Source organism: Myotis myotis, unplaced genomic scaffold (genome assembly GCF_014108235.1).
Source record: "Myotis myotis isolate mMyoMyo1 unplaced genomic scaffold, mMyoMyo1.p scaffold_m19_p_19, whole genome shotgun sequence".
NCBI lineage: Eukaryota > Metazoa > Chordata > Mammalia > Chiroptera > Vespertilionidae > Myotis > Myotis myotis.
This window is the reverse complement of record NW_023416323.1, coordinates 26,873,757-26,901,587: the sequence shown is the minus strand read 5'-3', so window position 1 is coordinate 26,901,587 and position 27,831 is coordinate 26,873,757. Positions and strand designations below refer to the sequence as shown.

The following is a 27,831-nucleotide window of genomic DNA, read 5'->3' as shown; positions in this document are numbered from 1 at the left end:
TTGGAAAAAAAAATTGGCCCTTCAGAGAGAATCCTGAGAGGAATTAAGACACCAAGACCCTGTTTCTCTAAAGTTCAGGTAAATTGCAGTGCTGAGATTGATCTTGCTAACACTAGATGTCACCATTGTGCTGTGCAAAAGTAGCTGACCCTCAGGAGTGCTGTTTATTACTCACCACAGGGTCAGGCTGTTCAAGTGTTAGAAGATTGTTCATCCTCATTCCACCCATGCTGGGCTATGATCGCTGTGGCCTTATTAAAACTCCCTAAACGTTGATTTTTTCTTGGTTATAATTCATTCTACATTCCTGTGCCCAGTACTGCTTGGGGCCAAGTTAGAAGGAGAGGAGGGTGCCAGCCTCATGCTCTGTGCTTCAGATAAAGAGTTCCCTGTGCCGTGGTTCCCACCTCCAGGTCTCTGTCTGGGACCCGTGCTTGCATCTCTCTGAAGGCCTCTGGGGGCTAAATTTTAATAATGGACTTATGATTCTGCAGACACCAAAGTGATTCAGATAAAGAATCAGTGGAATTTGCTTGAATCAAGTGTCTTTAGTTCCAGTTGTTGCTTCCTCAACAAGATATTAGTCTTTAATTTTCCACAGCAGTTCTTTAATGAATACTAATAACCAGTACATTTTGTGATGCTTATTTAGCAAAGATTCAAACCCAGGCGGCCTGGCTTCAGAGCCCATGCTCTAACCATCACACAATATAGCCCTCCTTTTTCCACTGCTGTTTTGGGGTAGTTCCCCCCCACCCCCCAGCTTCGTATGATTGATATACAATCAGCTTGTTGATTTCTACAAAAGGTCTTGCTGGGATTTGATTGGATTGTTTTGAATATATAGATCAATTTGGGGAGAACAACATTGAGTAGTTCAGTCAATGAACATAGTATCCATGTATTAGATATTTTTTCATTTCGCTTGTTATTTTTTAAAACTTTTTTTTTAACCCTCACCCAAGGATATGTTTACAGTATTGATTTTGAGAGAGCGAGAGAGAGCGAGAGAGAGAGAGAGAGGAAGGGAGAAAGAGCAAAACATGGATCAGTTGCCTCCTGTATATGCCCTGACCGGGAATCAAACCTGCAACCTTTTGGTGTGCTTTTTATTCAACCTCAGATTTCCCCGCTTGGCGTTCTCCTGTCTCCCTAATCTACCAATGGATTTCATATACCCCCGCCCCCCCCCCCCTTCTCCTTTGATTCTAGTGTATAAAATAAGGTGCAAAATTGCTATTTCTCAATCCGTTGAGATTTTGCTTCCCGGCAAACTGTTCTATTGTTGGTTTGGCTCAAGTAAACTCATAGAAATTCTTACAGATGTGGACATTTCTTATGTCGGCAAATTATTGATAAGAATAACCTTGATAAGAATGACCCGTATTTTGAGATACTGCATCTACATCAACTGTAATGCGATGAAAATATCTGTGATTCTCTGACAAAAATCACAGGTACTACTGATACTACCGTGGTTTGTTGCCAACACGTAATTGAAGGAAATGCTGTTTCGGTTAGAGATGAGCGAAAAGGACCATAAACTTGCTCACCTACTCAAGGTCCCTGAGGGTCCCAGCTTAAGAAGCCCCGCGCTGGGAGCGGCGCCAGAGAACCACCGAGCTGCGCGCTCTGGCATCCTAGAGAGGAAGCACGTGCGGCCTGGGCGGCGCGCTCGGGTGACGCGCTTCCGGTCACGCCGGCCTCGGCGCCTTATCGGAGGTGAGTGTTGGGTTTGTCACCTGGGAGTCCCTGCTAGGAGCGCTCCTTTCACCCTTAGAGGAGGCAGTCGCCTTTGCCCCTGCTGCCGCGGCGGAAGGAGTCGGAGGCGGCCTGCGAGACAGGCCCGCTCGCCCCGGGTGCCCTCGCTCCCAGCGGCTTTGGGGAATGGAGGCTGTGGATGGAAGGAGACGCGCTGCGTGCCGGGCACAGCCACAGAGTCCCTCGGCGCATTGCGCGAACTAATGGTTGAACAGCTAAATGCCCAGTCGCTGTTCGAGGTTCCCGGGATGCAGCTAGGAATGAGACGGGTGTGGGTCCCGGCCGCAGGGAGCTTTCAGTTTAGTGGGAAGTTAGATATTAATCACCTCTGATCATCTCACCCCTCTGGTCCTAACCGCCTCGCTGCAGCCGGTTGCTTTTAGGTCGAAGACCAAGTCCTCAACGTGCGCAAGGCCTGCGGGGCTTGGTCCCTTGCGCTGCTTCCCCTCGTGTTGCAGCGCGTTCCCCCTGGCTCAGCTGCAGACTTTCGCTTCTAGGACGAGCTTTCGCACTTGCTGTCACTTTTGTAAAGATTTTCCTTTTAATCAAGCCAATTCCTGCTCAGTCTTACCATTTAGAATAGATTCTCCGGGGCACTAGTCACAAATGTGATCTTAAAGTTATTTATGATAATCTTGGATTGATATGTGTGTGTCCTTTAGCCCTAGACCAAGCCCAGGGAGGAAAGGGATCACCTTTTTTTCTCTCGCCACTATCTCACACTTGGGCTGGAATGTATGCAGTAGATGTTTGTTGAACGAAGAAAGCACACATCAATGTGTCATCTCAAACATGGGCGACATGGTACACGGGAGGGAATGCAGTGCTAGTGGAGTGTGTAACAGGGGACCTGACCTGGTCTGGAGAGGGTGACCTGAAGGCTGAGTCGGCATTACCTAGCTGAAGAGGGGATCCGGCTGCTGGGGAGTATGGCAGGTGGACAGAATCCGTTACAAAGGCTCTAGGCAGGGGTGGGCAAACTTTTTGACTGGAGGGCCACAATGGGTTCTTAAACTGGACCGGAGGGCCAGAACAAAAGCATGGATGGAGTGTTTGTGTGAACTAATATAAATTCAAAGTAAACATCATTACATAAAAGGGTACGGTCTTTTTTTTTTTTTTAGTTTTATTCATTTCAAACGGCCGGATCTGGCCCACCGGCCGTAGTTTGCCCACGGCTGCTAAGGTCTCATACAGATACAGAGGTCCTGAATTAGCATCGCAGAAGAAACTGAAAGAAGGCTAGAATGGCTAGACCAGGAATAAGGGTGGTACAGATGAGCTTAGCAGGAAATTATACCTTGCAATGAGTTTTCTTAAGGAAGGTGCTGGCCTTTTGGTAGAATATAACTACTTAACAAGAATACACAATGTTCGTAGGGGATATAATTAAAGTAACAACTATTACATTTTGGAATGTTGAGTTGGCCTTTCAAGGTCCTTTGAATGGGACGATGAACAAAAAAGATGCCTGCCTTGAGACCCAAGAAAAGGAAGACTTACTCAGACTCTTATTCTGAATTTCTTGGCTACTCATTTATTTCCCATATTTACCTTACAATCATGTTACCAGGTTCTAACAGAAATTCTATTGGGATTAGATTGGAAGCAACTGAATGTAGTTTTTAAAAGCATGACTTTTGGAATTGGCAGATCGGAGTTCTGCCTCCAACTCATCCATCCACTGACCGAGTGACCTTGGTAGAGAAAATTATTCACTTAGCCTTGTTTTCTCATTTGGGAAAAAGAAAAGGTTCAGAAGATTATTGTGGCTATTGAGTGAGAGGGTGCCTATATTTCACCCAAAAAGCATGGTATTTGTTTCTGTTTCCTTTAACCTTTTATGTTTCCCAGTAAAATAGTTTTTAAAATGAAGGTCTGAGTTTCCTCTTGTTAGGAGTTGCTGCTAGTTTTTTTGCTGCTTGTGTACTCAAGTTCCCCCTGTATTCGTGTCCTACCTAGGACAGAGCATTGCTTGATGTTGGGGAGTATAGGTTTTGATGCCCAAGGGCATCAGAAATATTTATATACCACCTACTCAGTGGGCGTTTAGTAAATGATTGCTGCGGTTATTGGCAGGTTTGTTGGTGTTACAGAGGAGAGCCTTTGGGCAAGGCTTACTCTGGTTCTCTTTGCTTCTTCCCTCAGCCCCTGCCCTTCACTGAGAAGGAGCCCAGGTGATGGCAGCCATGCCCCTGAAAGCCTGGTACCAGGTGAGCTGTTAATGCCTCAAGTCGACCTTCGAGAGACGTGATTTGAAGGAAATGATGAGAGGGATGATTCTGGCAAAATTCTTGGAGCCAAAGCAGTAGGAAGATCCCCCGTTGATTCTCTCCAACTGGACGCTGGGGGAAAAGCCAATGATGGTGAAGGGCTGAGCAGCTAGAAGCCCACCAAGCAATGGTTGGAGAGAGTGTCCTGGCGAGTGGAATTGTAGCCTGTTCCACACTGGAGGGTCCCCAGGTTTAGAGGGATCTGTGAGAATGAGGGACTCGGGCTAGTGGTGTAGGTATCTGGTTGCAAGGTTCTTGGGAAGTGGTGACAGAAAGGTGGCAGGAAGAAGACAAGAATGAAGGAGCTTATATCATTTATCCTCCTAACGAGAGAAGTTAGGGCTTCAGAATCAAGGGTAATATATCCTCCTTGAGGTCAGTATTGGCTAAGGCAAGGCTGTGGGCTCTGACAGGAAAGCTGTGCACTAGGACAGGGCACCTGGAGTTAGGAATCCCATCAGGCCTCAGTGGCCTTGACCAGTCACTTAACCTCTTTGCATCTTAATTGACTTCATTTGTAACGTGAACATTCAGGACCTTACATTTGTGGGGCAAGGAAGTTTTTGTTTTGACTTGTATTTCACTCTGAGACTGATGAGTTGCTGGGTACTGCTTTACTTACCATGTCTTTCTCAGGACTTATTTACCCAATAACTTAGCATGAACCATATCCCAAGTGCCAGTCCTGGATTTCTGACATCTGGCAGGTGCCTCTGCCTGACTGTTTCACTGATACACCTTGTCTTCCTTGTAGCTCACCCCGCTTCTGATCTTCCGTAAGTACTGGAGAGTCACTGGTGCCACCATCTCCAAGTCCTGACCACTCACTGTTTCGATTGCTGCATGCTATTGACCCTTCTTCCTGGGTACCGCTTCCAGAGAGTCACCAGGTCCAGTTGCTTCTGCCTGCTACCCCTTCCACTTGTCCCACATTTTATATTGCCTTCCTTCAAGGTTTGTTCTTCTCTGGGATTTTGTTTGAGGACCTTCCCAGCTAGTTTCTCTGTGTACAGTCTTGTGCCTCCCCCTCACTGTCCACTGGTCACCTGATACATCTCAATTTCCTGAGCTTGGACTTTATCTTCTAGTCCAGGTTTCTCAGATGTAGTATGCATCACAGTCACCTGGAGGGTCCATTGATGGAACATTTGCTCTCGGATGGGGCCTGCCAGTGTGCCTTTCCAGTAAGCTACCAGGTGCTGCTGCCCTGGGGACCATACTTTGAGAACCACTATTGTGGTTAGTGGTGACTTATTAAATCATTCAGTTGAGTGGGTCAGGTTGTCATTTAAAGTAGATCATTGTATGTGCTGGCAGAGGATGGATTCAGTGTGGGACAGCTGGAATTGGAGCTGTTGAAGGTCCCCATCTGTTGAACTGTTGTACGGATTGTACAATAGTGAAGAGTCGGTTCCAGAAATATTTTGGCAATAAAATGGGCAGAATTTGATTACCAACTGTCAGAAGTGAGCAGTGACGGGGGCAAGTTAGTTTAGGATGAATCTTAGGGAAAGAAAATTGTCACCGTGTGAATTAGTTTATGTGAATTAGAGAGGGAACCAGTTTAGGGGGGCAGATGATTAGTGTTAGCTGGTGGGTCAGGAGAGAGTGTGAGGCATGGGGACTAGTGGAAGGGGCAGATCTGCACATCAGTCAAGGTGTTAGAAAGTGGGAGGATATTCACCACATGTTCAGGTAACCACATTTGATACTAAAGCCTAAGGTGTGAATAGAGGGCCTACCAGATGCTGGAGCTTTCTGGGAAGGTAGACTTGGGGCCAGCTGGAAGGGGCAAGGATGGCTACTGAAAAAACCCGGAGGCTTGGTTGGCAAGAGCTATTGCAGATTGTGTTGGGGCTATAAAGACACGAGGCTAAAAGCACTACCCAGCAGCAGTTTGATTCCAGAAGCATATTCTCCCAGGAAGACGCATCAGGGAGCAGAATGCTAGGCTGCCCAGGCAGCACGGCTCCCTCTGCTGGGTGATCTTGAGCACAGACAGCACAGCAATCAAGCAACAGATGGGGCTGGACGCAAAGGGCTCATCATGGCAAACCATGACTCTCTTCTTGTTGTGTGGGCTTGAGGTTTGGGGCGCAGTGAGCACTGGGGCAGTGAAAGGGGAACAGGTAGTCCTGAGATGCCACCTGGAGTGAGTGTCTGGACATTCTGAAGCTAATGGCCCTCCTGTAGGTGTAACAGTGAAAGACGGACAGTATTTACAAAGTCAGAGATTTTGCTCTGAGAAGGTGAATAATGGGAGACTCCCCAGGCTTTCTGAAATGTTTTATCATGTTTTGTAACAGTACATTTTATGTTCCAAAGGAAGCTCTTCTGATAGAGAAGTTCCAGGTTGTTGGTTGTAGAACTAGCCATTTAATGGTCTAACACCTATTCTTTCACCTTTTCTCATTAGCCATCTCTAATAGGACTCCTCCCTCATACTGTCCCCTGGGTCCCACACTCTGGCTCTGAGGCAGAGGATTGGTTCTGGGATAGCAGGAACCTCTTGTTTCAGGAGGTGGTGACCTTCGAGGACGTGGCTGTGCACTTTACCCAGGCAGAATGGGCTGGCCTCTCTTCTGCACAGAGGGCCCTGTACAGAAGTGTGATGCTGGAGAATTACGGGAACTTGACATCCCTGGGTAAGGCTACTTCCTCCTGGGACTCAGATCTATGCTTTCCTGCTTCCTTCTTTTTCCTTATGGGCTGGGGGTATGGCGTGGAGAAGGAGGGGTTGTCTCTGGTATCCCCACTGCATGGTTCAACCACTGAGCAACACCGGCTGGGCAGTTTTCCTTCTTTTGACATAGCAGACCCAGGGCTGAAAGGTGCCATTTCTCTCCCCTTTTCAGGATACACAGTTCCCAACTCTGCCCTCATCTCACTTCTGGAGGGAAGGGACTTGCCTTGGGGCCTGGAGGCACAGGATGACCCACCTGCAGAGAGGAGGACACACGTCTGTCAAGGTAAACGAGGCCAGTTTAAAATGGGCAGCTGTGGGGCTTTACAGAGCGTATACTTTAAAATGAACCATGCTTGCAAGGATTTAAATAGGTGATCTTTCCTAATAGGTAAAATATGAAACCTTTCCCACCAGTTTTAACTCTTATCAAGATAACTATTTCTTCATGCATCTCTTATGCAATTCTTGAATCCCTTGTTGCCTACCTCAGTGACCCTTCTTCTTTGGACAGGATGGATTTACGTAGGAGCAGTTTTTCGGTACTTGAGTGTGCCAGGTTTTGTTTAAGACTCTCTAGAGCAGCAGTCGCCAACCTTTCGGACCTCACGACCACCAGTGGTCCGCGGATACCGCTGCTCTAGAGGATACAAGTTCTGGAGACCGATGTAAAAGCTTTTTAAAAATGTGTATATAGGCAGTGGGCTGTGGGAGCTCAGCAGGAAAGCTTAGAGGAATTACCATTTAGAAGCTCATGTAATGGTCTTCAGGGGTAGAGCCATTTGTTCTGAATTTGACCGGTTACGTGGATAGCATGTGGAGAAGAAGAAGGCAGACTGGCCCGAGGAAGGGAATAAAGGGCCCAGTAAATCAGTGTGAAGGACTTCGCAGCATAATGTGCAGGCGAATCACCTGGGGAGCATATTTTAAAACGGGGTTTTTTCTGGAGCCCACCTGCAAGTATCCCTCTGTCCTTTCTAGTAAGTAGTGCAAAAGGACTCAGAACCCAAGCAAGGCTTCCTAGCATCGGGGCTGGCACAGGGTGTGCAGTGCATCCCGACCCCCTTCCTCAGCCGAAGTGTGGTGAATGTAGTTGGTCTGTCTCACCCTCCCAGCATTGTGTGGAACATCCAGATGCAGGCTTTGTGGTGGACCGGAGGGCTCCATCCTGCATTTACAGCTCAGGAATAGGATATGGGAGAGCAGGCAAAACAGAACGTGCAGCAGTAGCAGTGACACTGATTTTACCAGCCTCAATGTCACTACTTAATCTTTGAGCCTGCACCTTCTTTGGTATTTTGTAGGCCTATAAGTGCCTGAGGTCAAAAGATACTAGAACATACGAGGGACAAGTCATTCAAATACAGAGTCTGGAAAAGCTAGGGAAGCAGTCCGACGTGTCGTGTGTACGTTGACACCCTATTCCACCTCGACAGTTCTCTGCCCGTGTGATATTTGGCACTTTTATTGCTAGCAGCCGATGTGGAGGTTGAACTAGTAATCTCTAAAGGCTCTATGTTATTTGATGCTCTTTTGTTTCTAGTATCATTCTCAGGTGGCACTGTGCTTTCTGTTTATGTCAGATCCCGAGACCAACATGGGCAGTGAGCCCACATCAGGACAGGGAATTTCTGAAAACAGAGCCGTGGTGTTGTCTTGTGGTCTGCAGAAGATTGCTCCTCAGAGAAGCAACTTCCTAGGAACATGTAAACTGGAGAAGCACCAGGAAATCTCCACAAGGAAACATGGTAGAGGGAAGGTTCCCAGAATCCACTGTGACGGGAAACCCTTCCGGTGTGAGGAATGTGGGAAGTGTTTCAGCTATTTTTCTCACTATGTTAGACACCAGAGAACCCACACTGGGGAGAAACCCTTTGAGTGTAGTGAATGTGGAAAAGCCTTCAATGGCAATTCCTCATTGATTCGGCATCAGAGGATCCACACTGGAGAGAAGCCCTATCAGTGTGAGGAGTGTGGGCGAGCCTTCAATGATAATGCAAACCTGATGAGGCATCAGAGAATCCACAGTGGGGACCGACCCTATCACTGCCAGGAGTGTGGGAAAGGCTTCACCAGCAGCTCTGAGTTTGTTATACATCAGAGAATCCACACTGGAGAGAAACCTTATGCGTGTAATGAGTGTGGAAAAGCTTTTGTTGGTAACTCACCACTACTTCGGCATCAGAAAATTCACAGTGGAGAGAAACCCTATGAATGTAATGAATGTGGCAAAAGCTTCGGGAGGACTTCCTATCTTACCCAACATCAGCGTATTCACACAGGGGAAAAGCCTTATTCTTGTAAAATATGTGGGCAAGCCTTCAATTTGCATAAAAAATTAACTCGACACCAGAGAGTCCACAGCGATAAGAAACCCTTTGACTGTGTAGCTTGTGGAAAAGCCTTCAGTGCTCAGGAACAACTAAAAAGGCATCTGAAGACCCATATTCAAGAGTCTTCCTATGTATGTGATGAGTGTGGAAAAGTCTACACTAGCAAAAGAAGTCTTCTACAGCATCAGAGAGTCCATACTGGAAAGAAACCCAATGGGTGTGTCAAGTATGAAAAGACCTTTAGGACTTCTCCCCAGCTAGGTGACCTTGAGCATGTCCACCCCGGAGAGAAGCCTGCGCTGGACATTTGTCGTTTTGGCCTCCCAGAGTTTTTTACCCCCTTTGACTGGTAGTATATTCAATTCCCTTTGGGACTCCATCTTCTACTCAAGAGTAGAATGTGTGACACAGACCTGCCTTAGCCGTCATTGTTGGTCAGTAGGTGACCCAAGATGGTCCAATTAGAGTTCCAGGATGTGGCCAGACTTAACAGGAAGAAATACTGTTCTTTTTCCTTAGTCTTAAAGCTGAGAGGAATTCCTGGATTATTGTGGAAGCTGAGAATAGCGTCAATACAGCAGAAAAAAAAAAGTGTTGGAGAGTAATCAGCCTTGACAATTCCATTTGAACAACTACATTTAACTATGTCTGAAGCTAGAAATGCATCTGGGCTTTTGAATTCCAGTAACCAATAAATTCAGTTTTGTTTTTCTCAAGCAAGTTTGAGTTAAGTTTTTCCTTGGAATGGTGCCTTAACAGTCTAACAATTATCCTATATAATAAAAGGCTAACATGCAAATCGACCGAACAGTGGAACGACCAGTCGCTATGATGCACACTGACCACCAGGGAGGAGATGCTTAACGCAGGAGCTGCCCCCTGGTGGTCAGTGTGCTCCCACGGGGGAGCGCCGTTCAGCCAGAAGCAGGGCTCAGGGCTGGCAAGCGCAGTGGTGGTGGCAAGCCGTGGCAGTTGGATATCCCCCAAGGACTCCCAGACTGTGAGAGGGCACAGGCAGGGCTGAGGGACCCCCCTGGAGTACACAAATTTCGTGCACCAGGCCTCTAGTTTTTAATAATGGTTATAATCTAATAAGCTTCAGGACTAATGAAGGAGAAATGTTTTGTGTGTATGATGTATGGGAAAGTCTTCAGCTATGTCCCAGCAGCCCTGGTAACTGTAAGAAGAATAGGAAACCCATTGGAACATGGGAGCCCAGGGTGCATCAGGACAGCACCAGGGCATGGAAGCTCAAACTCTGTGACAGACGTTTAGTCTTACTACAAAACTATCAGTGAGTCCATTCTCAAGAAAAGTCTTAACTATGTAACCAAATGCTATCAAAACAAAAGACTTCAATTTTGTTTTCTCAGTTTTTATTTGGAATGGATACTATTCTAGGCACCAGACTGGTAAATGCCAGGCTATTGTAGCTTTTCCAGCTGGGTGTTTGTCTTGAATAGCATGCCCATCCTTCCCTTTGATCTAGAGCAGTGGTTCTCAACCTTCCTAATGCCACGACCGTTTAATACAGTTCCTCATGTTGTGGTGACCCCCAACCATAAAATTATTTTTGTGGCTACTTCATAACTAATTTTGCTACTGTTATGAATCGTAATGTAAATACCTGATATGCAGGATGTATTTTCCTTGTTACAAATTGAACATAATTAAAGCATAGTGATTAATCACAAAAATAATATGTAATTATATATGTGTTTTCCGATGGTCTTAGGCGACCCTTGTGAAAGGGTCGTTTGACCCCCAAAGGGGTCACGACCCACAGGTTGAGAACCGCTGATCTAGAGTCTGTTACCGGATAAAAAGGAAAGAACAGAGGTTGGCAGACAGTGGTCTCTGCTTCTGCATGCCTTCTGTAGAACTTCTGTAACCTGGTGTGTGCCTATCTTAGGAATCGGGGCTTCATGATTATTGAGGAGGTCTTATTTTCTTACCTACAAAATTAGGTGACTTTTTTGCGATCCACCATTTGGGGTCAGCATTTCTGTGACACTGATCTGCTAATTTCTTCCTTAGACAAGCCTTTATTCCTAGCTAAAGCTCTGTTTTCTGAGCCTAGGAAGAAGTGGAAATCTTCATTGCCAAGAGCAACATAGTCCCCAGCAATCACTGCCCAATTGTGGGACCATTTTCCTATCTGAATGAGAGAAGCCATGTAAATTGCACAGGATCAGGGCAAAGCAGAGAAGGGCTCCTAGCAATGGTCAGAGATCCCAGGTATAGGACATATCCTCACTCCAGTGCCAGAAATAAAGAAGGGTCCTGCCCTGGAGTTGGAGTTGGACCTGGAGCCTTTGGATTACATCAATAACAAACTACATACCTCCTTCATGCCAGGCCTTGTACTTTACCTGAGGATAATGGTGTTGAACAAGGCAGCCATAGTCCCTGCTCTCTGGAGTGATCAGAGAAAACATGTTTAAATAAACTGTCACCGTTAAATAAGCACAAATGTACTAAGCACTGAAGTACAGAACGCTGCAATGCTTCATAACTGACCAGCCTCCCTTTTACTAGGTGGTCAGGGAAGGCTTGCTTTCCAAGGGAAATGGGATTTTTAGCTGATACCAAGTAACAGTCAAGACCGAGGTGGGAATGGGAAGGGAAAGGCATGGTAGGTATAGAAAACAGCATGTTCAGCAAGTGGGGCTGAAGTGGAGAGGGGGAGAATGGGAGTGCTAAGAGGCTGGAGAAGTGAGTGCAGGCCTCCAACCACCTTCCAGTGCAGGAAAGGAAGGGATCGGAGCTGGAAGGAGAAAGGCCAACACCATCAGACTTGGGAGGGACCCTGCGGGTGGGTGGTGCAATCCAAGGGCTTATTTTGGAATTTTATGGGGGTGTTTTTGTTACAGTGTTTGGTGGTAACCAGGAGTGTCACAAATCCTGCAATGTACAGGATGGTTCTCCCTACTGAAAAAGTTTTCACAGCCGTAGTCAGTTTGGCTCAATGGATAAAGCCTCAGCCTGCAGACGGAAGGGTTCTGGGTTCAATTCCAGTCAAGGGCATAGCCCTCGTCTGCAGGCTCCATCCTGGGGCCTGGCCCTGGTCAGGTGAGTGTGGAAGGTAATGAGTCCATGTTTCTCTGTCTTTCCCTCTCCTTCCACACTATATATATATATATCATCTCAATGGGAAAATAACCTTGGGTGAGGATTAACAAAACAAAAATAAAGTTTTCACAGACATTGGTCTTGCTGGACATTCATGGAGGTAAAAACTGCTTCTAAAATACCTGAATCTAGAACTTGTTTTTAAGGTAAACACAAAGTGGTTTTGCACAGTTTTAACATTTGCTGATTCTCTAGGAATATGATCAAGACAAGATTGTCCTGTGTTTCGTTTAAACTTGACCAAAAGGGCTCACCATTTTGGATCCCACCTTGTGATTTCTGAGACACCAGTATAAGACACAGCATGTGGCTGTGGCATTCAGGCACCCTAAGTGCGAAGGCAAATATCTGGCCACTTCCTTAGGTCTCCTACAGCAGCAGTCATGACCAAACCTTTACATATCGAAATGTGTTTGCAATTACAAATCATTTTCCTTTTATTTCTCCTTTATCTCAGTTAAGGCATAACATTAGTTTTTAAAATGTAAATTGTTTATATTGTCTATGCTTTTCTAAGTGTTATCTATGATTTTCATGACAAGAGAATAAACTGGTCACTAGGAAATACTTGTTACAAAAACAGTGGCCTTGGTTTTGATACGGTGTCATCCACTGAATCCAGCCCGTAGACTCCCAAACCTGGTTGCACCGCAGCTTTACCAAGACACAGATCCCCGGCACCACCCCGAAGAGCAAACGCTCCGGAAACGAGACCCAAGGGGAAGGGACAAAGAGCGCCAGGCTCCGGGGCTCAGGTTTGGAGCGCAGGGGGCGGGGCCCGGGCACCACCGAGAGGGAGCGGCGGCATTCCTAGAGGGGCTCGGCCGCAGCCTAGTGACGCACTTCCGGCCGCCCCGCGGAGGCGCGAGCAGCGGAGGTGAGTCCGGGGGCAGCGGAGGTGAGTGGTACTGTGGATGGTGGGGTGGTACCCTGGCTCTTTGTGCGTGAGGGGTGCCCTTCCGCCCGGGTAGGAGCTGGGTTGCCCACCCCTGGAGCAGGGAGCAGGTCGGCGGCCCCTCTCTGACTCCCGCTTTGAACCTGGCGGCCGAAAACGTCCCGTTCCCGTGGGAAGCGAAGCCCCAACCAGTTGGGGAGAGATGCTGCTGACTTTCGGGAACGTGTGTCGGAGCAGCCGGCGTGGGGGATGTTTGCCGGGGCGAAGCGGCCCGAAGGGGTAGGCACGAGTCCTTCGACACGTTGAGGTCACGCAGGCGCCTTCACTAGGGTGGGTTGCGTGCGCTCCGGCTCCTGACATGGGGTCGTGCAGCAAGGCCCCGGGGAGGAGCAGAAGAGGCAGGGCCCCTCCGCCCGCCCGAGAGCGGAAGAAGCCGGCGTTTGGAAGGCGCTGTCCGCTTACCGGAGCGGTGTCCGTTCCCAGAGGTAACCGCGCCCTACGCTCCGTCTGCGGGATGACAGCGGCCCGGCAAGGATTGCTACAACGTAACTAGTGACTTGTTCAGGCCTAGAATACACTTAACTCCAGCATTGTAATTCATACCCGTATGGAAAGCACGTTTGCTGATGTCAACGAATAAAGATCTGAGGCCACGAAACAAGTTTATTTGGGGTCTTCAAGGACTCGAATCCGAGAGAAGCGGATTCAGGTAACAGCCCAAACTAAGCTCTGGAGAGAACGAAGAAAGGCAGGGTTTATAAAGGCGCAAATCACAAAATGGAATTCTTCCATGCAATTGAGGTGTTGCCGGCGAGGTTAACAGGGTTTGGTTAGTTCCAATATGGAAACGAGGGAGGTGAGAACTGAGGAAGTAAATTCCATATATGTCCGTGTAGCAGTTGTTCTAAGATGTTTATGATTCCCGCACGTTTATGTCTCTGCCTTGAGCGGAGTTTAGCGCCAGGTTTTGTGCTTTGTTTGTTGTAGTGTAACAACAGGACTAGCAACAGTAAAAGTAGCTCTGAAAACAGGCACAACGTGTGCGTAGGCCCCACTCCCCTCATAGCCTCCTGACGCTATTAAGTGACTCAGCAGTGTTTATTACATGTTAGTTTTTCCCATTCTCACTAGAGGGCGGCATTTGAGTGCAGGTCTTTATAGCCTTAGAGCATCTAGTTAAAATACTGTTTCCCAAAGTTACCTAGTTCTTGTCTTTCCCACCATTTCAGTGTGGGCACGTGACTCAATTGCAGGATAGTTAGGCTCATTTGATGTTGTTTGTGTTCCTTTTTTGGGTCATCACCACCATCCCATCCTGGTTGGTTGATTTTAAATATTTATGTGTATTTATTTACTTGTTTATGTGAAACATTACTCTGGTTATAAAAGAACAAAAGGCACACTCAGAGACAGGACACTCCCTCCTCCTCCCTTCTACCCAGTTTCCTTCCATCCTGTTCCCATTCCAGGGTTCCTTTCACCCACTTCCCACCCACACCTGGTGTAACCACTCTCCTTTGTTTCTGGTTTATCCTTCCATTTCTTTTTGTATAAATGACCAGACACATATTTTCTTATACTCCTGTTTTTGCACTTTGTTTTTTTTTTTTTAAATTTTATTTGACAAAATACTTTGAAAATCACCCCTATCATAGAGATAATTATCTTTTTTAAAAAATGCCATTCACGTATACATAAGACTGCATCTACTATGACAGTTAAGGAGCATAGTAAAATGAACAGCCATGAACACACCACCCCATTAAGGAGGAGGACATTACCAGTACTGCTGCATCTGTCTGTGTGCTCAGCCCCAACCCAACTCCCAGCATCCCACCCCTAGAAGTAACAACTGTCTTAAATTTTGTGTTAATGTAGCCTTGCCTGTTTTTAAAAATCATTTTCTCACATATGCGTGTATATGTAAATAATGTGTTTAGTTTGCTTTTGAGCTTTGTGAAAACGACAGCATAGAGTCTGTAGTCATATGTTCCTAAATTCGTCCATGTTGTTGTGAGTCATTCATTTTTGCTGGTGGGCAGTTGTGTTGACGCTACCCAACTCAAGGGGTTCACTGCTTAGGGGGTTCTAGTCAAGGAGACATGGTTGTTGTTAGGTAGTTTTATTTACTCACAGCAAGTGAAGGAGACCACAGATTCACATCCAAACCTGCTTCCTGGAAGAGAGGCTTAGCCATTGCTTTATACACTGTTTGGTCAATTACATGTTGATTTCTTTGCAGTTGGCTAAACTTACCTGGATTTGGTTAATTGCATGTTGAGTTCTTTCTTTTTTGGGGGGTGGGGGCAATTGGCTAAACTGTTGGGTTGAGTGGTCAAGCTCATCCTGAGTGGATAAGCCGCATCTGCAAAATACTGTGCTACATTTTCACACTTAACAAGATCTGCCCCGACCTTGGGACTCTTGTCCCATCTAACATTGGCGTGATCAAAAGATTGGGAAACTTATTTTGCTCTTCTCTGCTACAGTTTAAATAGTGTTAGAATTACTCATTTCTTCAAGATTTGAAAAGATTTGCCTATGATATATATGGGCTCAGTACTTTATGAGTACACTCTTTACTGGCTATCTCAGTTTGATTAGGTAAAAGTAATCATGGATTACAGAGAAAAATCTATTTAATAAAATTGGTGGAGTTGATTCATTAAATTCATATAGAATTATATGTTCTTCCATCATATACGTTTTTAAGCGTCTATAGACTATTTTTTAAATGGGCACTTCAGCTATTAACCCTCAAACATTTGTAAAGCAGAAATAAGTGTATTGGACTATTCAAACACCATCAGTAAAGCCAGAAATTATGAACAGAGAAGAAATTAACAACATACTATCCTAAACAATTCTTTGGTCAGAGACTAAACACCAGCTATCAAATAGTAATTAAAACATGACATAAAACCTCTGGTATGTGGCTGATTGTGTATTCAGAGGAAAATTTATGGCCTTGTAGGTTTTAATTGCCAAATAGGAAAGTATGGAAATAAATGAATAAGCCATCCTCCCCTAAGAAGTTTGAAAAAGCCTTTACAGTCTAGTTTTCCCCAAAAGCAGAACAAAGGGCAAAGATTCATGTGCCGGTGATTCATCTGGGAATGTAGTCCCGGGGCAGAGTGAAAGACAGGGCCTGGCACAGGGGGGAAGAAGAGCCAGTACCAGGGTGCTCTGCCAGTGTGGCCCTTCTCCATCTGATTGCTGCTCTGTCTTACAGGATCTTGGAGGAGCTTTGGAATCTCATTTGGGGGTCTAAAGGGGAAAACATTTATCCATTGACCTCTGTCCCCTGTTGGTCAAGGGTGGCACCACAGGCATTAACTCTCCTGCACTTTAGGGACCAGCAAGTGTCCATAGGTTTCCGCAGGGGCCCCATACAGGACAGCAGAGAAGCCCAGGGCAGGAGCCAGGCATCAGTGGTGTAGATCCTTGCAGAGGCATTGGCCGGCTGCACCTGCACAAAGCTGAATAAATTTCTGGAACAGGACTAAGTGTGAGACAAGAGGAATGGAGTGGTGCATAAAAGTATCTCTTGCAGAGCCTAGGAAACAAACTAAGAAACAGAGCTTAATGAATTAAAGTCAATTAGGGGAAAAACAAACACAAACAGTGTTCTAAGTAAATTAAAAAGCTGGTTCACTGAAAATAAAACAACATTAAAATAAATAAACCACTGCTCAGCCTTCTTTATTAATCTGCCTGGGATGCCATAACAAAATGCCATCGACTGTGTGGCTTTAACAACAGGTACCTCATCTTATAGTTCTGGAGACTGCAAGTCCAAGACGAAGGAGCTGCTGATTTGTTCTTAGTGAGGGCTCTCTCCTGGGGTTTCAGGTGGCTGCCTTCTCACTGTGTGCTCACATGGCAAAGATGGAGAGCTTTGGAGTCCCTCCCTCCCTCCCTCCCTCCCTCCCTCCCCTCCCTCCCCCCCCCCCCCCCCCATCCCTCCATAGCAGTATGGTTTATTAAGCTTAGTATAGGCGCTGGGACTTGCCCCTGGTGCTCTTCATGTACAAAGCCCGAACATTCTGCCAGTTCTTTTTGAGCAATTACACCAAGAAATTGACAGCTAAGTGGAATTTGTACACATCTCATCACCTGTCATCTTCATGTGGCCAACAGCCGCTGCCAGACACAGCACCTCCTGCATCTGGAACTTGATTGCGGATTTTACCTCCTCAGCTTTGGCCACCATGTTCTCATTGTGGGTCAACAAGGACGGGAACTTGCCAGCCTTATTCAGGCCCAGGCCCAAGATTCATGGGATTTGCTTGATCAGAGACGCCGAAGCCAGAAAGGCATCGTACTTCTTGGCCAGCTTCTTGACCAGTTTCTTATTCCTGCTGAGTTTCTTCAGCGCCTTGATGTCCACGTGCGGGATGTCCACGGCCTTGGCCTCACCACAGTGCTGCTGGTCGCCCAGAACACACATGGAGAACTTGGGGCGGGCGTGGACCTAAGCCTGACGGTGCCCGAGAAGCGTTTGTCCCCTGAGGGCCATAGTTCTTCAGGCCAGTCGGCAGCTCAGCTGTCTCCATAAACTCCGGCGCTTGTGCTGGTCCCTTTGCAGCGCCTCCCGCACCGCCTAGGAGAGGGTGTCGTGGGAGACTTCGCTGCTCATGGGCCCTCGTGCTGCAAAAGCCGGGAAGATCGTCCTTTTCTTGTAGGCGCGCCAGCCCTGTTAGACTTGGGCCCCGCCCTTACGGCCGCCTCAGGGTTAGAACTTTAACATGGGAATTTTGTGGGGACACAAAATTTACCAAGGGAAGAGGTCTGAAAGCATATGTATTCAAAAGAAGTGGAAAAAGCAAAGTAGCTCCAGATATGGAGGAAGTGAAAAAAGTCATAGACCAGTTTTCCCCACACCTGTGCTAGAGTTGAAATCCTGGAAGATGTAGATGAAATTTTAGGAAGCATACATTTTCAAGACTGAATGTAGGATCCGTGAGAATCAGAAAGTCGCCACTCCGTGTGTTTTTGAACATGGTGAGCAAGGGGCTTTGGGTCATGGGGCCTACATGCCACAGCGACCCCTCTGCCAGGTCGCTGAGATCTCGGCTTCTTTGCTCAGCAGGCTGGGAAGTATGAGGAGGCAGCCTGGTACCTCACTTCTGGCCCAGCTTCCTGAAGGTAAGTCTGGGCCATGGGGGAGGCTGGCCTCCCAAGGCCTCTACAGAGACATTAGACCCTTGAGGACTCTCATCTGTGTGAGGAGATAGGCAGGATGTGGGGGAGCAGCTGTCCCTTTCCAGCTGCTGCCTCCCTGGGCCTGACCCGGGCCTCTGCTGGGGCTGCAGCACCTCCTGCCTGTCTTCTCTTTCAGGGGGACCGAGGGTGGTACTTGTTTAGAGAGAGAAATAAATCAAAGATCTTGGTATTGTTCTGTCTCTTGAGCTGAAGCACTGCTCTTCGAGTCTTTGTTTTATTCTTTAGGCTCTGCATACATTCTTATGTACACTCGTGTGTGTGTGTGTGTGTGTGTGTGTGTGATGTGTGTCAGAGTTGTAAAATCCTAGGGTGAGCATCAGTGTCATGGCTGGGAGGAGTCCGGGGTACTGAGCAATTGAACAGATCAGCCCCACTTTCCTATGGCAGCTCCTGCTCACACTCCTTTGTGGACACAGGCTGCCTGCATCTTAGATCTTCTCTTCTTGGTCGGGGTGGCTTACCTCACACTTGTCTCCCTCTGTGCTTTTCCTTAGCTCCAGCCCTTCTCTGAGAGGGAGGCGAAGCAGTGGCAGCCATGCTCCTGACAGCCTGGCCTCAGGTGAGCCGTGGGTTCTTCAGGTGTTGCTCTGAGCAGTTTCACATTGAGAAACCGAGAAGGGGAGCTGGTGAGCTGGTGATGAGAGCTGGAGAGGGCCTCCATGCTTACACCTACCCGACTGGACTTGTGGGAAGAGTGGTGATGTAGAGGGACAGAAGCAGCAGGGGAGCGGGCCCGAAGGCAGGGGTGTCATGTTGGGCACATGGAGGTTCTTGGCTCCCCTCAGCAGAGGGCTCTGGGGATAGGAGATGTGGGAACTGACCAGGTAGAATGCTCCGTGTATGGATGTGAATGGAGGAGGCAGCAGAGGACTGGGATTCCCAGGGACCAGGTACAGGTGAAGCAGGGCTGTGCTTCTAATTGAGGGGAAGAGGAGGGTAGTGGGGGCAAGGGAGGAAGGAAACTGGAAGCCTGCGGGACAGGCTGTTCTCACTCTGTCCTCAGAGGCTTTCAGGGCTTGGGGGGCAGTGGCTCAAACTGTAGGTCTCTGATAAGAGCTCTGGACCCTCTCCCCCGGAAAAATACATGTGCAAACAAAGTTTTCCATGCAATTTCAGGGACTTCATGGACCCCCTGAGGCTCATCCATGGACCTCCATGGACTGCAGGTTGGGAAAGTCATAGTCACAGTAACTCCAGTAACATCGCTTAAGGCTTCCTATGCTGCAGGCACCATACTAAGCACTTTGCATGGATCGCTCATTCCTGACAACTGACCTCTGAGATAGGTGCTGTGTTGGACTCATTACTCCACAAAAGACACGAAGGCAAAGGAGATAGAGTGACTTGCCCAAGGTCTCACAGCCATTGTATGATTCTTCACTGCCCAGCCTTGGGGCACATGTGGGACCAGTGGAGTTAACTTGGTCAGATTTGTGATGGCTGTGTAGGGAATAACTTTCAGGGAGATTCAAAAGCAGGGTGACCACTTCAGAAAGAAGTCCCCTGGTCCAGGCGATGGGGCTTCATCAGGAAAGTAGTTGTTAAAGAGGGGGATCTAATTCCAGTAATGCTTAACATAAAAACCGTTAGGAGATGGGGGTAAGGGAGAGGGAGGAGTCAAGAATGAATCCCCAGAGTTCTAGCTGAGGTTTCCTGCACAGATAGTGGTGGGTGACACCAACTGAGGTTTGAATTCAGGAGGAGGCACCAGCTTACCTGGGGAAAGGGCGGTGGCAGTGGGCTGTGAAGGCATTTAATTTTGTGTGGAGAAGTTATTTGACCTGTCCGAGGTCACACAGCAAGTGACTCACAGTAACTCCCAGAAGCTGACTAGATTATTTGCTGGGTGGAGGTTGGTAGAGTCAACCAAGACAGATCCTGGCAGATAGTTGAGGGCAAATCCCTGCCAATGTGTCCCCAAGGTTGTTAGAGAAGGCTGAGGCGGGCAGAGAGCAGCCAGAGTCTGCAGCTGTAGGAGGGAGGAGCCGGGACTGCGAGCATGCAGCATCAGCCCTGAGTGGCAGAGCCGGTGCTGACTGCAGAGGGTATTGATGCAAAGAGGAGCAGCCAAAGGGTGTTTGAGGAGCTCGCCAACAGGAAAGCTGAGCTCCCTTCTCGTCCAAACCTTGGATGACGGTGCAAAGGATGAGGCTTGAATGGGAGGGGGTAACAAAACGTCAGGTTTTCAGCAAGACCCATCTGGAAGCGGAATGGCTGTTGCTGCCACCCCCTCACCCTTGGTCCCCAAGCTGATCTGGGCAGCACTGAGCTTCCTCTGCTGCAGGTTCTGAAGCAGAGGCGGCACAGCCCCTTGCTGGGAAGTTGGTGACGCAGATCAGGCTGCAGATGGGGCTGGATGAGATGGAAGCCATGGCCATTCTTTGGGAGCAGGATGGAGAAGCCCAGACCTCAAGGAGAAGAAGTGGGAATGCTGGTGGGTGGGTCCTGAGCCGTGTCCACCAGTGAGGGAGTGGCTATACTGTCTTTGAGAAGTATAAAAACGGCATGAGGTTTCTCTGCCACGAGAGAAGTCAAATGTGCCCTGGCTTGCTTTTCAGGTATTTTTCTCACATTTTTTGCCGTGTTATTACTTTCATGCTCTTCACAAGCTCCCTCCCCGAGCCCTTATACTGCCCTCTGCCCCCCACTTAGGGCCTGAGCCATGGAATTGGCCCTAGGGCAGCAGGAACCTGTTGTTTCAGAAGTCGGTGACCTTTGAGGATGTGGCTGTGTACTTCACCCCAACGGAGTGGGATGGCCTGTCCCCTGCACAGAGGGCTCTGTACAGGGATGTGATGCTGGAGAATTATGGGAATGTGGCCTCCCTGGGTAAGGCCTCTCCCCTGGACCCAGACTTGTTGGTTGGGGTTTCCTGACTTCCCTTACATGTTGCAGGTGGGGTCTCTGGTGAAACCTTTACTGAGTGGGGACTCCAGAGGCTGAGATTCCTAGACCCAGGGATTGCTGGGAAGGGCAAACCCCAAGCCCTTTTTGGGTCAATATAGGATTTTGCCGGGACTAGTGTGCACTCTTTATGAACCCTATAGAAGCTGTGTTTTAGACAGTGTGGAAAAAGCAACTTACAGTGTTTTCTTTAGTTCCCCCTCACCTGCATCTTCGGTCTTTCCAAGGATGTCAGTGCACTCTGAATATCTCAGGCCAAGGTCAAAAACTGGTGTCCCTTTGGGCAGATTCTGTTTGCTCTGCATGAAGTCTCCTGGGCCCATGGTCTGGGCCCTTGTCGACTTCTCCCTCACCTCCTCAAGCCCTCTCCTCCCCACCTCATGGACACCTTGGGGCTCTTACCTCCCCCCACACCCCCCCCCCCCCCAGTTGCCAAGACAATCGGAGAAGAGGCTTAGGTATCACCCAATGGCAGACTATTCACCCTTCTCTCCTGTTTCCTTTTCCCCAAAACAGGATTTCCACTTATCAAACCTGCTGTGATCTTACAACTGGAGGGAGGAGGTGAGCTGGGGGGCCCATCTCCACTGGCTGCTGAAACAGGCACAGACCCTCCAGGCCTCTGGACTGGTAAGGGAAGCACATATTGCCTATTATGCTGGAAAGTTTAACTCTTTAGGAAGAGTTAGCATGTAAGCATAAGTTAGCATGTTAGCAACATATAACCGTGCCACGCTTATTGGCCAGCTATACAAAGTAAAATTTAAATAAATTTTGATGATCTATATAGAGATAGATTCAATTAAGATCTTTTCTATTTTCACAATTTTCTATTTGTACTAAGAACAGATCATTTTCAAATGCCTCATTCTAACTTTTTTTTAATCCTAATTTTAGAATTTTACCTTACTTAGAAAAAAAGGAATGGATTAAGTAATTTGGGTGCAGGGAGAGGGTTCTTGCTAATTTTCTAAACATTGTCTATTTAACACTTTACACAGAACAGGAAAATAGCCCTGTGGTTAGAAGTATAGTTTTGGGGGCAGATTTTCTGAGGTTCAGTCCTAACTGTGCAACTTCCTACTTGTGTGACTTTGAGCAAGTCAGTTATTTAGTTCTCTGAGAGTCGGTGTTCTCATCCCTGAAAATGAGATAATAATAATAAAAGTAGGTTTTAGTGCTAGTCTTACAGTTTGAGGATGGAATGAGATAACATGTATCATGTGCCTGGCTAAGAGTGTGTGCTCAATGATACATTAGTTATTTTTGTTTTTTTGGAGGAGACAGCTTTATATAGTAAGCTATAGGGAATAAAGCAATAGGGAGGAAGTGCTGTAATTCATTGCTTCTCAAACCATATGCAAATGAATTACCTGAGAGTCTTACAAATATGCAGATTGTTATTCAGTAAGTCCGGTGTGGGGCCAAGATTCTGCATTTTTGTTAAGTTTCCAGGTGATGCCAGTGTTTTTGGTTCCCAGACCACACTTGAAGTAGTGAGGCTCTCATTGGCTCAAGCAGAGTAGCTGCCAGATGACTTCTCATTTCCCATGAGGCCTAGCTTTACCTCCTGCATTTGGGTTCCATAAGATTCTTTTACATCCCTTCAATGGATCCTCTTTTTTTAAAAGATGGTTTCAGCCAGATGATCTCTGACCAACAAAGACATGTTTTGGACATGGAGAGTTTGAAGTGCTTGGCATATAGAGGGGGGGAAAGGTGATATTGTGGAGACCCTTAATCAAAGGTGTCTGGAAAAATCTATAGACAGTAGATAGTCCTGAAGTTTTTGAACATCCCATCATGATCTGAGCTAATAGTAGAAACATTGATCTAATCCATGAATATAGGTTTATTGGGGTGAGGACTCAAATGGGTTTTAGCAGAAGGGGAAGGTGTAAGGTATAAGATTCATGTCAGCAGAGTTGACTTTCTTTTAAAAATTATTTCCTGATGTCATCCCATACACCAAAAAGGTTGTGGGTTTGATTCCTGGTCAGGGTACATATCTAGGTTGTAGGTTTGATAACTGGGCAACCAATTAATGTTTCTCCCTCACATAGATGTTTCTCACTTTTAACCTTTATCTTATTGGTTATTATTGGTTTAGAGACAGGTAGTCTTTTCAAAATCATTACTTTAAAATTATCCTATTGGCACATGCTCAGAACAGTAAAAAAGGCACATAAAATGGTGGGGAAATACATTAGACTTCCTGTTATTTTGCTCAGTTTCTTTTGTCTTCTTCCAGAAGGTTTCTAGGCATAGTACAAAAACAAATGTCTGTGTCCGCCCTTTTTGTTTACTTTTACACAAATGGAATCTACTCTACATACCATTTCTCAACTTGTTTTCCTACTTAACAGTATATCTTTATATCTTTTCCTATTAGCACATATGGATTTAACATTTCCTGTTTTATGTTTTTTATACTAGATATTGATATCCAGAGTGACAATAATATGACAAAGGAAATGAACAAAGAAAAACATAATACATCATTTGTACTTCAGGGGGACTTCTCCCAGGAAACAGACTTCTCAGAAGCCTATATTCTAGAAAAACAACAGCAGGAAGTCCACCTAGTAGTAAGTATGAAGAAAGAAAACAGCAGTGTCATTGACGGAACAGTGAAAGATGATGCAAGCCTCATGGAGGAGTGTTTGTTTAGTCAGAGTCTAAACTTGAATCAGTGTAATACCATCATCACCACTGGAGAGGAGCCCCCTGAGTGTACAGGACTGGAGAAATCCTTAAGCTTTGACACAAAACTTATCCATCATGAAATAAGTAATTCCAGGGAAAGACCATTTGAATGTGAAGAATTAGTGGAAATCTTTAAGTATAACTCTCAACTTCATCATCAAAACAGCTACCTTGGGGAGAAGCCCTATCAGTGTAAGGATTGTGGCAAAGCCTTTAGTGTTAATGCAAAATTAATTTGTCATCAAAGACTTCATAGTGGGGAGAAACCCTTCAAATGTGTGGAGTGTGGGAAAAGCTTCAGTTACAGTTCCCATTACATTACACATCAGACAGTCCACAGTGGGGAGAAGCCCTATCAGTGTAAGGTGTGTGGGAAAGCCTTCAGTGTTAATGGGAGTCTAAGCAGGCATCAGAGAATCCATACAGGAGAGAAGCCTTATCAGTGCAAGGAGTGTGGAAATGGCTTCAGCTGCAGTTCTGCATATATCACACACCAGAGAGTCCACACTGGGGAGAAACCTTATGAGTGTAATGACTGTGGGAAAGCTTTCAATGTTAATGCAAAATTAATTCAACACCAGAGAATCCACACTGGAGAGAAACCTTATAAATGTAATGAGTGTGGGAAAGGTTTCAGGTGCAGTTCCCAGCTTAGGCAGCATCACAGCATCCACACTGGAGAGAGGCCCTGTCAGTGTAAGGAGTGTGGGAAAGCCTTCAGTAATAATACAAAACTCTCTCAGCATCAGAGAATCCACACTGGTGAGAAGCCTTATGAGTGTACTGAATGTGGAAAAGCCTTTAGTGTCAAAGGGAAGTTAATCCAGCACCAGAGAATCCACACTGGTGAGAAGCCCTATGAGTGTAATGAATGTGGAAAAGCTTTCAGGTGTAACTCCCAGCTTCGACAGCATCTGCGAATCCACACTGGAGAGAAGCCCTATGAGTGTAGTGAGTGTGGAAAGGCCTTCAGCGTCAATGCAAAACTAATGCAGCATCAGAGGATTCACACTGGGGAGAAACCCTTTGAATGTAATGAGTGTGGAAAATGCTTTACTTCTAAAAGAAACCTACTTGATCATCACCGAATACATACTGGAGAAAAACCTTATCAATGTAAAGAATGTGGGAAAGCCTTTAGTATCAATGCCAAACTAACTAGGCATCAGAGAATACACACTGGGGAGAAACCTTTCAAATGTAAGGAATGTGAGAAAGCATTTAGCTGTAGTTCTGATTATATTGTACATCAGAGAATCCATACTGGAGAAAAACCCTTTCAGTGTAAGGAGTGTGGAAAAGCCTTCCATGTTAATGCCCATTTAATTCGGCATCAGAGAAGCCACACTGGGGAGAAACCCTTCAGATGTGCGGAGTGTGGCAAAGGCTTTAGCTACAGTTCTGACTGTATTATACATCAGACTGTCCACACTTGGAAGAAACCCTATGTGTGTAATGTGTGTGGGAAAGCCTTCAGGTTTAGCTTCCAACTTAGTCAACATCAGAGTGTCCACAGTGAAGGAAAATCCTAATTAATGAGAAGGATGTAGAAAACTCTCGAGATTAATGTTGAACTGAATCAGGTACCATGAGACTTACCCTGGTGGAAAACCCTGAGAGAGAGATGAATGTAGCAATCTTTACATGGAAACAAATCTTTCTCATTTTATTTATTACATTTTAAATCAGAAATGAAGACCAGTTAAAAAGTAACATTCAAAAACAAATAGGTCATTGGGTGGCAGAGAGAGGCTTGCCTACGCCCAGCATCCTGGCCATGGACATATGGATAGTTGATAGCCTGACACTCGGAAAACAAACAAAAACAAATAGTTTTTTTTATACCAACAACCAATTAGAAAATATAATGGAAGAAAATATCCCATTCCCAACACCATCAAGAAAAGTAGATTTTCTAGGAATAAAATCATATGGATCACCACTGAGGGTCACAAATGGAAACAAATGGGGAGAGAGAAGCTTGTTCTTGGATAGGAAAACTCAGATAGTCACTGTACCTAAATTATTTCCCTTTCATTTTTGACAATAAGCATGCATCACTTTTGTAAAGAGGAAAAACAATAAATATTTCTTTAGAAAAGGAAAAATGTGAGTAATTTTTATTTTCATGGAATAGAGCTAACCTTTAGAAGTTTAGATAAAATCATCAGATGAAACCCCACCCATGCTCAGCAAGCCCAGCCTCCAGAAACCAAATATAAGGGAAAATATTGATAAACTGACTTCAAAAGTAAATATTTGTTTTAAATCCAAATAAAGTTAAAAGATAAAGCACAAAACTAGAACCCTTGTAAAATTTGTTATGTAAAAGTAATATGCAGAGAGGTCTTACCATTAAGAGAAAAATCCTATATAATAAAAGCCTAATATGCAAATCTACTGAACAGTGGAATAACTGGTCGCTATGACCTGCACTGACCACCAGGGGGTGGTCAATGCAGCAGCTGCCCCCAACCCACCGGCCCAAGGCCAGCCAAGGCAGGTGCCAGCGACCCCTGCTTCCCATTGCCCCACCAGTTGCCCCACAGATCAGCCCTGATTGCTGGCCAGGCCTGGGGACCCTACCCATGCATGAATTTTGTGCACCAGGCCTCTAATAATCTAAGAAAACCCAGTAAATCACACTAGTAGGCAGCTTTAAAAAAGATTAAATTATTAATAAAGTAAGATGTTCAGTCTTGGTAGTATTCCAAGGAGTGGAAACTAAAACGGGTGCAAACAACCACGCACAGGAAGCCCCTGACCTCTAGCACAGACAGGAGATGTACACACAGACCCTCCCGTGGAGGCACAGATCCCTGCAGACAGACACACAGGCCGCCTCCCTGCGCAGACCTCCCTCCTGCGCCGTCCAGCGTGAGTGACCAGTGTTGGCTGGGAGTGCCGTCGAGGGCTTCACAGGAACTGCTCCGGTCGGAGAGCTAATGACGCGCTCCAGGACTTGAGCTGGAGTGTCCAGGAGATGCCATGCACACGCCCTCCCCTGCCCCCATGCACCTCGGAGCTGGAGGCAGACCCTGGAGCCTCAGAACAGGGGTGCCAGGGCCCTTCTGACCCGCTGGCCCTGCTCTGGGAAACTCCAGGCCGAACACCGAGACCCAGAGTGCACCGAGGCATGGGGGCCATTTACTTACAGGGAAACTGAGGCCCGGAGGTGGACACTCCCTGGTTCCCAGGCCAGAGGAGAGCTGCAAGGCCAGAGCTCGCTGCAACCCTCCCGGTTCCCGAACATCCTGCCGATGGTTTGTGGGTGTGCGGTCAGCGGAGGCGGGGACAGGAAGCCCTGCAACTCCGGTCCCCGGCCGGCCAGCCGCAGGTTCTGCTATGGCAGCGACTAGGCAGGGACGCCAGGAGGGTCCAGTGGCTGCAGACAACCTGATCTTTTGTTGTCCGGATCTGCCTCCACGGCCGCGTGTCCTTGGTCTCCCTGCGTCTCCGGCTCCTGGGCGGCTCAGGGGTGGAGGACAGGTCCCAGGCTCACGGCCCTTCCCACCCGGGGGTCCCCGAGGGCGGCAGGAGGAGGCAGGCACCCGCCCGTCCTCACGCAGCACCGTGGCCCGCCCGGAATCCCGGCCAGTGGAGCCCTTACCAGGCGGGAAGGGGCCACAGCGTGGAGACCCGCCCCTCACACGTCCAGAGGAGCCAGGGTTAAAGTCCCCTCGGCCTGGGTCAGCGCGTGCTGCCCGCAGCGCAGGCGCCTCCGCCCCGGCTGTCACCCTGTCAGAGCCTCGGAGAACAGGGGCCGCCCTTCCAGGTCAGGAGGGGAAACTGAGTTCGGGGAAACATGGCTGCCGCGGGGCACCCAGCCATTCGGGGAGGAGCCTGGTGAGAGGCCCAAGCGGGGCTGGGATCTAAGGGGAAGGGTGGGGAAGGAGAGGATCCGCACCGCTCTGGCAG

General features: G+C 47.1%; 2 protein-coding genes and 1 pseudogene across 13 annotated transcripts; 2 read left to right on the top strand and 1 right to left on the bottom strand.

Moving 5' to 3' along the window:
• The first annotated feature begins 1,683 nt into the window (after positions 1–1,683).
• ZNF19 (zinc finger protein 19) lies at positions 1,684–9,766 on the top strand. 4 transcript variants are annotated; one of them, XM_036345366.1, is made up of 6 exons: positions 1,698–1,722; positions 3,910–3,974; positions 4,789–4,810; positions 6,553–6,679; positions 6,890–7,003; positions 8,301–9,766. In XM_036345366.1, the coding sequence occupies exons 4-6, from the start codon at positions 6,646–6,648 to the stop codon at positions 9,401–9,403; spliced, it is 1,251 nt and encodes a 416-aa protein (XP_036201259.1). In that variant the 5' UTR covers positions 1,698–1,722; positions 3,910–3,974; positions 4,789–4,810; positions 6,553–6,645; the 3' UTR covers positions 9,404–9,766. The 4 variants fall into 4 exon arrangements, with proteins under 4 accessions (XP_036201257.1, XP_036201259.1, XP_036201258.1 ...); XM_036345365.1 differs by having other exon boundaries at positions 4,789–4,924; XM_036345364.1 differs by lacking the exon at positions 4,789–4,810 and having other exon boundaries at positions 1,684–1,722.
• A 3,249-nt stretch (positions 9,767–13,015) lies between these two features.
• Positions 13,016–26,021, top strand: ZNF23 (zinc finger protein 23). 9 transcript variants are annotated; one of them, XM_036345355.1, is made up of 6 exons: positions 13,024–13,059; positions 18,798–18,862; positions 19,420–19,469; positions 21,006–21,132; positions 21,724–21,837; positions 23,644–26,021. In XM_036345355.1, the coding sequence occupies exons 3-6, from the start codon at positions 19,449–19,451 to the stop codon at positions 25,443–25,445; spliced, it is 2,064 nt and encodes a 687-aa protein (XP_036201248.1). In that variant the 5' UTR covers positions 13,024–13,059; positions 18,798–18,862; positions 19,420–19,448; the 3' UTR covers positions 25,446–26,021. The 9 variants fall into 9 exon arrangements, with proteins under 9 accessions (XP_036201251.1, XP_036201253.1, XP_036201248.1 ...); XM_036345361.1 differs by having other exon boundaries at positions 13,044–13,059; positions 20,956–21,132; XM_036345356.1 differs by lacking the exon at positions 13,024–13,059 and adding an exon at positions 17,091–18,225.
• LOC118674105 lies at positions 17,067–17,716 on the bottom strand (annotated as a pseudogene).
• Positions 26,022–27,831: the final 1,810 nt, after the last annotated feature.

Coding starts and splice junctions, on each gene's coding strand:
- ZNF19 (XM_036345363.1), top strand. CDS start 3,942: ATGGCAGCCATGCCCCTGAAAGCCTGGTACCAG. Junction 3,975..6,450: donor CCCTGAAAGCCTGGTACCAG/GTGAGCTGTTAA, acceptor TTTTCTCATTAG/CCATCTCTAATAGGACTCCT. Junction 7,004..8,300: donor GAGGACACACGTCTGTCAAG/GTAAACGAGGCC, acceptor TGTTTATGTCAG/ATCCCGAGACCAACATGGGC.
- ZNF23 (XM_036345354.1), top strand. CDS start 18,839: ATGCTCCTGACAGCCTGGCCTCAG. Junction 18,863..21,005: donor TCCTGACAGCCTGGCCTCAG/GTGAGCCGTGGG, acceptor CTGTTGTTTCAG/AAGTCGGTGACCTTTGAGGA. Junction 21,838..23,643: donor CCCTCCAGGCCTCTGGACTG/GTAAGGGAAGCA, acceptor TTTTTATACTAG/ATATTGATATCCAGAGTGAC.